This window comes from Chiloscyllium punctatum, chromosome 2 (assembly GCF_047496795.1).
Source record: "Chiloscyllium punctatum isolate Juve2018m chromosome 2, sChiPun1.3, whole genome shotgun sequence".
Lineage (NCBI taxonomy): Eukaryota > Metazoa > Chordata > Chondrichthyes > Orectolobiformes > Hemiscylliidae > Chiloscyllium > Chiloscyllium punctatum.
This window is the reverse complement of record NC_092740.1, coordinates 148,082,550-148,095,460: the sequence shown is the minus strand read 5'-3', so window position 1 is coordinate 148,095,460 and position 12,911 is coordinate 148,082,550. Positions and strand designations below refer to the sequence as shown.

Here is a 12,911-nt window from a genome sequence, read left to right as displayed (position 1 = left end):
ATTTCACCATTACTCTGCTAGATGTTACACATTCATAAAATTTGCGTTGATTTTAACTTGGACCAGGAAACTGGAAAGAGTGAGCAATTGCCTAACCAGCTGTTTGTCCCATTCAGGAGTGGGTAAGGTGAAATTGGGGTCACATTTCATACATAACCTTGATTTGTAATTATTTGAGACTCCTGTTTGAATCAGCACTAAGTATTTTCAAATGAAAGTGGAACGTGGACTGAAATTGAGCCGTGCTGACTGAATTGCTGCCCATTCATTTTTCCACAGACTGGGGGGAAGAGGGGAGTTAAAAGTTCTCTTGCTGTGTTCCATTAGGAAATTATTCATCAGATAGTGTACAAATGTTGAGTAGTTATTAGCAATGGATCAATTTAGATTTCTCATTTTATGATGATGTTATAGAGGGCACAGATAAACTCATTATATCCTTCATTTTCTCTCCAGGTAAATTCCATCACAGAGCGTCAATTCTTCACAAACTAGCCAAAAACAAATGTCAAGTAGATGATGGTGAAAAACCCAATGTGACTACTAATCATGGAGGTAACTATCTTTGTATTTAAAATTTAAATAATGCACTACAATGGGATGCAAAGTGGTTAAAATTCTGTTTTTCAGAGCTTTCTCCTCATGTTTCTGTTTTCAGTATGAGCAGTTCTAAAATACTGTTCAAGCCTGTGAAAGAAAGAAAGGTTTCTGTAACCAGTCATCTTTTCCCCCTTATTCTACTTGGGCTATCCTACTGAAGCAAAATATGAAGATGCTGTTCCTTTACAAACTGTTTATTGATCCAAGTTTGAAATTATAGTTGGGTCATGTACTTGAAGAAGCCAAATGTCCTTTGAGCACCTTGATCAGAGCCAAAAATGAGATTTTTGCTGACTTTTGAATATTGGATTTAAAGTCCAAGTGGTAAATTATTAAGCGTTGTATCCTGACCTATGAGCATAAGAACAGAAAAGAGTCACTTGACCCATCAAACTTGCTCGACCACCTTGTCAGCCACTGCCATATCTATTTTTATTTAATTTCTCTGTAATTTCTTCAGACTTACTAAACTAAGTCCTGATGAAGGGTTAAGTCTGAAACATTGACTCTCGTGCTCCTCTGACGCTGCCTAACCTGCTGTGCTTTTTGCAGTGTTCTACTTTATCAACACTGACTTCTCCAGCATCTGCAGTCCTCACTATCTCCTGTCTCTTTATTCCCCATTTTAACTGTTTAGGTGATTTTGCATCTTTACTTTTTCAGGCATTGAGTTCTTGATTTGAGTTTTGAGGTTTTTTTCTTGTTTGGGGCTAGTTTTTAAAGAGCTTAGCTGAAACTCTGATTATTTTTACACTGAATTTCCTTTCTAGAGGAAGTCTGCATTATCTCAAAATGTCAATCAGATCATCTCTCCCAACATTATATTGTGTAAAAGAGTGCAATGTGCAGCTCAGAGTTTTCTCTCGCTGAGCTCTACATTCATATGCCTATCTTGATTTCAGTTTTGTTCAAGCAGTGCTTTTCCACTAGTTGATGCAGAATATATTTGGAGCCCTTTACTAAAAATGAGATGTACTGCTTCTACCACCGCCAGCAAGCCACCCTTCTATGGCTGCTTTTATTGGCAGTGGTCAGAGAAAATTGAGTGCAGGGGAAAAGTGAAGTAATGGTCCTGAGCTTCATGAATCTCAGTGGTATGTTGATGTGAGGAAGATGTGGCACACAAATCTGCTTTGGATGCTCTAAACACCGTGTTGCCCCAAAAAGAGGGAGCATTTTTAATCCATTATATACATCAGCGTTTGCTGGGTGATGTGTGGTCTGAAATTATCCAAGATATCCCCTCATGACTGATGCCTGTAATTGAAGGATCACACTTTAAATAGATTGGAAGGATAAAATAGCCACAAGCACAATTATTGTGTTACAATTTGCAAAATCTATTGTTAATCAGTATGGTTTTTATTCAGTTTGAGAAAAATGTGACAAAAGTCATGAAACGCTATCCCAAGACAACAGTGTGTAGCCATGAAATGGTCAACAGAATTGTCCTTGACTAGCTAATAATAGTGCAGTAATGGAGATAAATGAGTTGGCATTTCATTCTGTAGCAAACTAAGAACATTTTAATTGAATTAAATAATGTAAAATGGGAAGATAATTAGCGAGACATTAAAACATTCTGCCTATTTTCTAATATAACACCATGTTTGAAATCCAGTTTGTCTGTCAATATTCAGTTAATATGAATTAAATTTATTCCATCTTAGCAGAGTTCATCATTGGGTAATAAAACCATAATTGCTTACCTGCCAAAACAGGTAAGCTGGCAATAATCATGTGGAGATATTATTATTGGCTTCTTATGAATAAATGACTCCAAAAAATCCTTTCATAAAAATAAAGATGGGTGATATATTTTGGAAAAATGTAATACTAATCTTTGAAATAATTTGAAACATGTTAAGGGGAGAGGCTGTTAACTGTCTTTTCATTAAGACACATTAAGATAAACCGAAATGTTCAGCATACTACCAAACTGTTCCATCATGTCAGTGAATTTGTTCAGAAAAACACTCACTTTCCATTTTACTTTGTTTCTCTTTCAGAAGTAACTTTAAACTGGGAATTGCAGGTTTCTGGGGAAAGAGCTTCTATTGGGCTGGAGAATCCATGGCAAACGTGAGGACCGCAAATGCTGGAGATCAGAGTCAAGATTAGAGTGGTGCTGGAAAAGCAGGTCGGACAGCATCCAAGGACCAGGAAAATCGACGATTTGGGCAAAAGCTGATGAAGGGCTTTTGCCCAAAACGTCGATTTTCCTGCTCCTCAGATGCTGCCTGACCTGCTGTGCTTTTCTAGCACCACACTAATCTGGGTGAATCCATGGGGCTAACTGAGTAGATTTTCCAGAGAGTTCAATTCCTGACATGGAGCAATTGGCCGACTCTGTGCTGTAATAATTGATGATTCTGTTCTCTGATTATCACAGCTATTTTTAAAACTGTTACAGGTAGGGGAGCAAAGAAATTGGAAATTCAATTCCCCTCCCTACTGTCTGTAATCAATGCAGACTTGGTGGGTTTAAACAAAGAGGATTAATTATTCTCTCACGCTCCTCAGGAAAAATCTAAAGCTAAATCAGTCACACACTACACACTCAAAACAATACAATCAAGTAAGGTTAAGTATTTCCTCAATTATTAAAACCAAAGGAATAACTAAGTCCTTTTGGCTTTGAGATTCATACGAAGGATTTCCCACACTTTACCTGTAATTCAGGTATGATCAGATAGCTAGGGATGGAGGTTAGGGTTTTCACGGCAAGGTTCCTTTGAAGAGAAGGTCATCGAGCAGGTCACATAGATGAGAATTTTGAATCAGGAAGTCCACTTCCTGTAGAGACGAGCTAAGAACTTTAGAGTCCTGCTTCTTTAGTATAATTTTAAACTACTCAGCTCTTGAAAGGCAAATGTGGCACTAGTTTATTCTGAAGCTTTTGCCTGGCTGGTGTTCAGCAACAGCCCCAAGTGTCTCTGAATTTTGAGATAAAATGAACTCAGTGTCAGAGAACTAGTTTCGAGTCATATGATTAACGACCATTTGTATGAAGTAGAAGGTAAATTGTAGTCTTTGGCACTTGTGGATTGCTAGCCTTTAGTTTGCAGTAAAACAGTTTATTTGTGTCCATTGTCTGAGTTTTTCAGTAAACTTTGACAATACCAAATGTGAAATTCTGTAAAGGACTGTTTTTGACACATTGTCCCTTAAAGGGACCTATTATTATTCAGTTTGAAACTTTCCAATTGCTTGATACTCTGTGTTAAAGCTGCTAAGATCACCTGACTTCCTTACTAGTCACTCAGTGAATCTTAGAAGTTTGCCCATGTCCATTTTTAAATAAAGGCCACTCCAGATGTTCTATCAGCCGCAAACCACTTTGAAATTATGAGTCAGTCGTCATTTACTGGGCATGACATAAACATGACACTGAAACCCAAGCTGGTCAGCACTGGGTGCTTCTATGGAAATAAGACTCTTGTTTCATCTTTGAAACATAAAAATGTTTTTTGATGATCTATTAAGCAATATTCTTGTAAATTGTTGCCAGGTGGAGGAACCTGTTGTTTTGCCATACACACTCCAGGGTGATCTGGCACACATTTGCCAACCTGACTGAGCCCTCAGCTTACATTGACAATTGAAGGTCAAAGGATTTTGAATCGAGGATGAAGAGAAGTTTGTGTGGAGATGCACTATATGTTGTAATCCATCCAACTAAAATTATTTTCACAAGATTACACTTGTGGAGAATGAAATGTATCATCTCTTTCACAACCTAACTCCTCTTCCTGCTTTATTACTTACTGTTCATGTTAAATCCTCTGACTTGTTTGATGAGAGAGGAAAGGATATGCCAAAACTGCTGATAATGTCCCAGGATCTAACCATCTGTCTGGCTCATTGACCAGGAAATGCTGTGCAGTGTGAAGATATGAAGGTCATTTTGCTTAGTGTGGAAGGGGAAGGGGAAGATTTTTGAAAACTGGCATGCATTCAATTTCATTTCTGATTTACTTGAATTTTCAAAGTACATCAATATTAATTTCAAATTAAATTTCAAGTATAATAGAGAGTCATACAACATGGAAACAAACCCTTCAGACCAACTCGTCCATGTCAACTGGGTATCCTAAATTTAACTAGTCCCATTTGCCTGCGTTTGGCTAATACCCTTCTAAATCTTTCTTTTTCTTGTACCTGTCCAAATATCTTTTAAATGTTGTAAATGTACCAGCCTTGATCATGAGGTGCCTAATGACTGGAGGGTGGCAAATGTTGTACCTTTATATAAGAAAGGTTGTAAGAAGAAATAGGATAGGTACGTGAATAAGAAAGGTTAGGAGGGATATGGACCAGGACTTGGCAGGTGGGACTAGTTTAATTTGGGATTATGTTCAGCATGAACTCGGTTGGACCAAAAGGACTATTTCCGTGCTGAACAACTCTATGAGTCTCTGACCTCCTCTGACAGTTCATTTTATACATGCACAATCCTCTGCCTGATAAAGTTGCCACTAATGTCTCTTTTAAATCTTTCTCCTCTCACCTTAAATCTATGCCCTCTAATTTTGTACTCTCTACCCTTGGAAAAAAGACCTTGGCTATTCACTTTATTTCATTGTTAGAGGGCAGGATTGCTTAGGTGTTTAGGCTTGGGGGTGATTTAACTTGTAAAGCAATTGTGCAACACTGACAGTAGCATAAAATACTTCCTTTGTGAGTACGTAGGTTCACTGCGTAAACCTGAAGTAAGAATGGATTTACTGATAGGTACATTTCTGTGCACTAATTGCTCTCTACATCCATGAAAGCTGGCTGATTCGTATATTGAATATTAGGCTGGCACACCTTGGTGAGCCATTATTATAAATGGTCATGCAGCATGTTGATGTCCATGTCTTTTGGGCAGGAGGGTGCCAACTTGGTTCCTGGGGACCTCTCCATCTACCATAAATACAGTATGAAAATTAGATTATGTGAAAGCTGCATTAATTGGAAATTAAATGTATATTGCTTGTAAAACAGCTTGTGGTTTTCCAGGTTCCCTTCCCGTGGTTGGGATCTATCATTTTCTGATAAGTTCTGCATTGTGTCTCCTTCCCCCGTCCTTGCAGATAAAGTAGAGCTGCCAAATACAGCCAATGTAGAGGTTGAAGTGACACCTCCAAAGGATTCTCCCCCAGCAGTGCAGAATGGAAGCCTTCCCAATGGAGCAGAAGTTGGAGCAGGACAGGTATGAGTCATACATGGAAGCATTTTGGGGTCTTCTGGATGGGCAGAGGTTGAATGTCTATCGACCAGCACAAGGCAAGATTTAACTTTATTCTCCATTTACATTTGAGTTGATGCATTTGCTGAAGGCCAGGCCTTGGTGGGTTGCTGTAAGAGGCAAATGATAGTTACCAACATTATCAGTGATCATTTAAGCCATTGGAAAAATAAATTGCTGGCATCATCAAACAAAAGCTTTTCTTGGAAACAACTTCAGAATGACATTGCTGAGATTCCATGGCCTGAACTTTAGCTCTGGGATAGGAAGCACAGAGTCAGGACAATTCCTGGCTCCACAAACCTAACCCAGCCAAACGTGCCCTCGAAGAAAGGATTGGCCTTCTGGGGGAAGAATCATCATGGATAATCCCAGAGAGAGAACAGAGGCTGCAGTGGCCTTCGATGCACTGATACTGTGTCAAAGCTATGACAAAAAGCAATAAAACAAATGCAAACCCTCAACTCTCACCGTTCACCTATCTCTGCATTAGTTCTCCACATTGTAATCATGACAATCCATGCTATACCTTCTTTTCCACCTGCCCTTATGGTCCTTAATGCCATTCATGCCAAAAAATGCCATCTAACCACCCACTGTCAACAGATATCAGCTCCATGCTCCCACACCAATAATTCACCAATATCACCATGGGCAGACCTCAGGGTGAATGCTGGGATAGGATGAAATTACCATGTGTCTATTGAAGAATTTTATGTTTTATAAAAAATGGTCATTGATTTAGAAAACTTACAGTCCATTTAACGTGCTTTAAACTTAAGTCAAAACTAAATATCACAATTCATCATCCCATTTCAAAACTACTGCCATAACCACTTGGAGATGTCAAATTATAAAATGACATGCACCCCACTGTTATAATGAAAGATTGTGAAATCAGTCATTCAGCAATACTCCTGTAATGGTAGCTCTCAAGCCTATGTCAATTGACATTAAATAGCAAGCACTGATTTTCTTTTAACACAAGACATTTTTTTCCACATGTTTAAAGGGCGGAGTGTTAAACGCTCCGATGCTTTTATGCACGTTTCAGGCACATCCTTAACCACTAGCAACTTTAAAGGGGTCCCAGAAGAATATCCAAAAGGGATTTTTTCAAAGTTCTCCAGAAACTGTTGATATTCTCTTTCTTGATCTAAAATGCATATAACAAGAAGAAGCTACATAGTTGCTTTCATGAATGATTTCTAATAAACTTTCATTGCTACCCTTCCCTGCTACATTGCTTCACCCAGGACTATTTTTGTAATAACAAAGGGATTCTCCATCTTTATGAAAGCTCATGCCAATGTGTGAATAGGACTGACAAATGGAAGAGCTAATGAATTTATCGTAAATGCAATGCACTGATATAACAATTGGATTTTGTATGTCTGTCTGTTATTTTAATACAAGTATGGTTATTAAAACACATTTCCCCAAATGATCTTTCTTGGTGGTACCCAACAGAGTATACTTTATAATTCAAAATAGTGACACCACCGATCTATTTTCCTGGTAGCAATAGCAATCACTTCGGACAGAGCGCATTTTCAGTTTCCTAATATCAGGATCAAAATTCTTTGGAAATAGGAAAAATAACCAATTTACTCCATACTTTGCAGGTGCGGCAATGCCTATATTGGTAGAACTCCTAATTTAACCCCATAGGTGTAACGTTCTGAAATTAGAGGTAATTTGTTAAGGATCAATTAAGTTCTTACAATTTATGTATTAAAGATCATCAAAAACCACATGTAATCACAATGGATTGAATCCTACTAGCGTCTGTCCAAACCTGGTACAAAAACAAATTGATTAATGATACCAAAAACGGCATCATTTCATGTGACGTCTTGCTGCTTGTCATTTGGTTACCTAGGCAACTGAATGAGTTTTGTTGAATTGCAAACTGTTACAACCTTAATGGTACAGATATTTATTTAGACTACCTTCATTATTGTCCCTTCAGAAAAGACCATTTAAAGAAATCAATGATGCATTAAAATAAATCCTAAACAGCTCATATTGGAGATCTGAAAACAAAACTAAGTGCTATAAAATCTCAGGTCTGGCAGCAACTGTGGAGAGCTAAAGAGTGTCAAATCCTCTGAGACTATTCTTCAGCACTTGAGCATTAAATCTTGCCATTTTAAATATTTTCCTATACTGCCCTGTCTCAAATGATTCAATTTCCAACAACTGTTCTGACCTTCATTATAGAGTAAACCACTTAAAATGCAGTTACTTTGATGTTCAAGCAGATGTGTTAGGTAGTTTTTACGTCGGAAGTTCTCGAGATCAGCAACTTAAATTACTGACCATTTAATCTGTTTTTAATGGTCATGTTTGAGTTGGATATGCTGCTAGGCCGTGGGGAGAATTCACTTCATTAAATATAGTTGTGCGACGTTTCAAATTCAGCAACCAGGTAAGTGAATACAACAAGAAACAGTAGGCCATTCAGCCCATTGCTCATGGCTGGTCTGTCCGTGTCTCAGCTCCTCGTAGCCTTCAATACCTGTATATTTAAAAAATCTGTATACCTTCACTTTTAATACTTCCAGTGATCTCACCTCCGCAACTCTTTGAGGTAAGGAATTCCATCTCCCTGGAAGAAGAAATTCATTCACACCTCAGTTTTAAATGAGTTCCTCCTTGTTCTGTTACTATTTCCCTTACAATTCAACATCTCCCCCCCACCCCCACCCCACAGTTCAACATTACCAAACTAATGCAAATGTCTTCTCAACATTTACCCTTTAAGCCCCCTTAGTATCTTGTATGTTTCAGTGAGATAATTCCTTATCCTTCCAAACTTGAATTAATAAAAGCCTAAACTGTTTACCCATGTACAATATATGAACCCCTTCACCCCAGGAATCAGCTTAGTGAATCTCTGTTAAACTGATCCAATACCAACATTGCTTTCTTAAATATCGACACCAGAACTGTACACAATACTGCAGGTGTTGTCTCAACAATGCCGTCGAAAGTTGTAACAAAATCTCCCTGTGTTTAAATTCCACTCCTTAGCAATAAAGCAATGAATAAAAATTCATTTGCCGCCTTAATTACTTGCTGCTCCTGCATAGCAAGCATTTTGTGTTTCATGCACAAGAACACCCAGATCCCTTTGCATTGCATTTTTTTGGAGTATTTCTCCATTTAATCAACAGTTTAACCTTTGAATCTTCCGACTGAAATGCATGAACTGTTATTTTCCTACATTAAACTTGACCTGCCAAGGTTTTTTGTCCACTTACTCAACTTATCAATATCTTCCAGGTTCCTTATACCCTCATCAACAACATGTCCTCTTACTTGTTATAATAACATTAGTAAATTTGGATATATTACTCTGAGCTCCCTCCTCCAAGTCATTAATAGAGTTAATAATAATTGAGGCCCTAGAATAGATTCTTGTGACACTTCTCCAATTTCATCTTTCAAAACCCATTAACCCCAACTCTGTTTTCTGTGTGCTAATCAATCCTCAGTCCATGTTGACACATTGCCACTAATAGCGTTGTGCAATAACCTTCCATTTGGTTCTTTAATTGAATAGCCTTCTGAAAATCTAAGTACTGTGTACACCTTCTGTTTCATCTTTATTAACTCTACTTGTTATATACTCAAAGAACTCGAGTGAATTTGACAAACATGATTTTACTTTCACAAAATAATGCTGTTTGATTGTGTTAAGTATTTTTTTCCTGTATGTCCTGTTAGTTTTATTTTAATAATGGACTCCAGCATTCTCCCAGTGACAGATGTTAGGCTGACAGGCCTATAGTTTCCTGCTTTCTGTCTCTCTCATTGAACATGGCTCTTCTCCAATTTGATGGCTCTCCCAAAATCTAGTGAGCTCTGGAGTATTTAGACCAATGGCTCCACTGTCTCTGTAGCCACTTCCTTCAAAGGCCTTGGATATAGGCCATGGATATAGGCCATCTGGACCTGCCTTTAGTTCCATTAGCTTACTTTCCTCAATGGGGTCTCATTTTTGTACCTCATTTGAATGTTTGCACTGAAGAGGCAGCCTAGATGCAAGTAGGGGCTATTGTATTTGAACATGTTTTAAGTAGTTGGATGTTGCATTTACTAAAATGGTGCAAATTGGTCTGGGTTCTTCTGTTGCAATTTTTTTTTGTTAGAAAGAAATATAATTCAGGATGGTTTAGAATTTGATTTACTCATTCTTGGGACATGAACAAATTCAGCATTTATCATTCCTGTTGAGTTGCCAATTAGAAGGTAATGATGAGCTACTGTCTCATTGCAACAGTCCAGGAGTAAGGAGTTCCAGAATGTTCATTCAAAGATCGTAGTTCTTGCTGAGCTGTTGCTTTTATTCATAATGAAAACTGGTCATTTTGTCCTGTCCACTAAAGGACAATTGCAGCTTTCTTGGCTGACTCGATTATCAACAGACTGGTAGAAAGTGAATACTATGAACTATTCTTACCAATCATCTGCTCACTGATGCTTCATTTAAATTCTGTCAAGATCACTCGGCTGTAGACCTCACCCAGCCTTGGCCTAAGTGTATGCTGAAATGCTGATTTCTGGGTGAGGTGAAAGTAACCGGCCTTGATATCAAAGCTGGATTTTACTAAATGCACTAAGAAGCCCTGGCAAAGCTAGATAACAGACAATCAGGATATCCTCAGACCATACCTGAAGAGTTCCATATACCTGTCAACTCATAGGGCAACCTAGTGTGTGACTGACTAAAATGGAGAAGGGTCTTTCGCGAAGGCACCAAAAATGTGGAGCGATTTTTGACAGGTAAGCGTGGAGGTGAAGTTGAGGCATTGTAAGAGGGTCCACAGATTTCCAAACAGCTCATTTACCTGACTTACCAAGCACCGGCTTCCCTGCAGATCATTTCGACGTTTCAGGCATCTCAGAGTTCAGCAAACCACTAGGAATCAAGTCATTCTCAATCCTGAGACCTTGCTTAAGAAAACCAAAGCAATATTTGAACAATTATTGATGAGCTACAGAAACCTAACTTAGGTTATCAGAACGTACAGAAATTTATCATCATCTTAATATCCTCGTTGATAATATAGCATTTGTGGTTTTGCTGTAATACTGGCGCCAGTCTCTGTTATTTAGACTGTTGCCTACCTATCAGCTGTCTGTCAGCCCTGATCTGGCATAATTCATGCCCCTTGATAGTTCTTTGGACATACTTTCACTGAAGGACAGTGCGACAGTAGACAGTGTTCGTGGCAAGCCTGCAGCTACTGTTTCTAGAAGGATAAAGTCATTTATCAAAATGGTGATGAAGTCTTTCCATCACATCACTTTTTGATTGTACAGTTCTCGACTCTCATCTCCTCTTCAATGCTCGTTAGATTTAAACGTCAGTCAGAACAAAAATACCTACCCAGTTGGACTTGCCTCATTATTAAGGGGCTTTACAGAAGTCAGTGTTGTGTCAGGTTTGAAAGATATTTAATCCCCTGAATCCTCTAGCAGAAGGAATCTACCAGATCAATTTAATTTCATTCACTATCGATTACATTTATGACTAAGATCTGGGCATTTTTTTCCGCAACTGAATCACACTTGGAATGACGGCTGGCATTTTACAGGGAAGGAGGTGATGGGATTTTAAAACCATGTCGGGTGGTGTTGGGTCAGGCCCCCAAGTTGACATGCCTGAATGTAATTTCATGATAGATGGGAAGCTGCAAGGGGATGAAGCTCCTGTTTTAAAAATGAGCAATTAAACCGTAATTTGGATGATTAAGGAGGCAATTAAACCTGATTTTACGGGGCCCTTAGGATTTTCTGATTAGCTCATGGTCTCCACAGCAGCTTTTCAGGGGAAGCAATTGCTGTTGTAGCTGCAGTCACGCGGAGAGGCTACTCCACTTGCATTGTCAAGAAGGAACAGGCCAGCTATTCAATCAGGGTCCAAGCCTGGGGTTTTCGCTGGACAGGAGTGGAGGACTGGAAGGAAGGGGAGGGGATGGTTGTGCTTCTGCTGCCACTGAAAGGATGCCGTCATTATGCAGGCCACGCTCAGGTAGCAAGGGGAACCTTATATTCCAGCGGGGTTCATTCAGGCAGGAAGAGAAGCCACGAGGGAGGAGCAGGTCAAGGGAACCAGAATGCGGCAACAGCAGGGGCAGCTTCATAATGGGGCAAAACAACAGGCAGAAAGTCCCAGCATAGGCCACGGGCAGAGACCACTCAGGATATGCAGGCACCTGATGAGATCCTTCCTGAGGTCGGAGCAGTTATGTCTCTCCCAAGAGGCCATGGGAGATGTATGTTGGGGAAGGTGAGACGTGGATTTGTTGCTGGATGCCAGAGGCTGTCAAGGTCACTGTAAACCTGAAAGTCGACAGCACAGGTTTGTTCGAGAGCTGCAGTGGACATGTATGGCATCTGTTACCAAACTGATGTGGCCAGTTAGACAAAGCACAAGAGGCGTTGACTCCAGAGGTGGATTCTCCCTGGTGCAGGATCTCGCGGTGTACACGTATTCAGCCATGGGAGTATTCATAGGCTGGCCATTGGCTGACAGTAACTTGATGGGATTCCACTTCCACAGCGTCCAACTCATTTGTGACCACTCCCCAATATTTCTGCGGGCTTGAGTTCGTTTTTGTGGGAGCCGTCATGAGACACTCATTTTTCAGTGTTCTCGAGGTGCCATAGCTCCCCTTCTTTGAACATGAGGATCAACACTTTCCCACATTAAGGATTAGCTGCTGATGCAGGTGTCGAAATCAGGGCTGGAGTCAGAGTCATGTACCATGCTGCATTCTGAGCTTCTGACCAATTCAGACCATAGGTCTCCTTAAAGTGGGATGTGGAGGTCTGGATTAACCAGGTGATTCCCCCTTCTATATTCCCAACAAGTCTCTCAGAGATGATGCAAGTTGGGTGTACTCTGCACAACCCGGCACTACAGAGGGGTAGACCCAGAGTGTTCAAGGCAGAGAGCAGAAACTGCAGCATTCTTTCAGCTATAGAAGGACCTACAGCAAGGTGGCTTGAAGGCAAATGAGGCATTTATATACACAGCAAGTGTTGAATGATCCTTAACAGTTCA

At 39.6% G+C, this 12,911-nt stretch overlaps 1 protein-coding gene across 4 annotated transcripts in view; it reads left to right on the top strand.

Annotated features, from left to right (window-relative positions):
- Positions 1 to 12,911, top strand: part of slc24a2 (solute carrier family 24 member 2) — a 295,161-nt gene that overhangs the window by 241,073 nt on the left and 41,177 nt on the right. For all 4 annotated transcript variants that reach the window (XM_072590169.1, XM_072590181.1, XM_072590188.1 and 1 more), the window contains 2 exons: positions 457 to 555; positions 5,679 to 5,797. In XM_072590169.1, the coding sequence (XP_072446270.1) occupies positions 457 to 555; positions 5,679 to 5,797 (218 nt within the window). The remainder of the gene's footprint in view (positions 1 to 456; positions 556 to 5,678; positions 5,798 to 12,911) is intronic.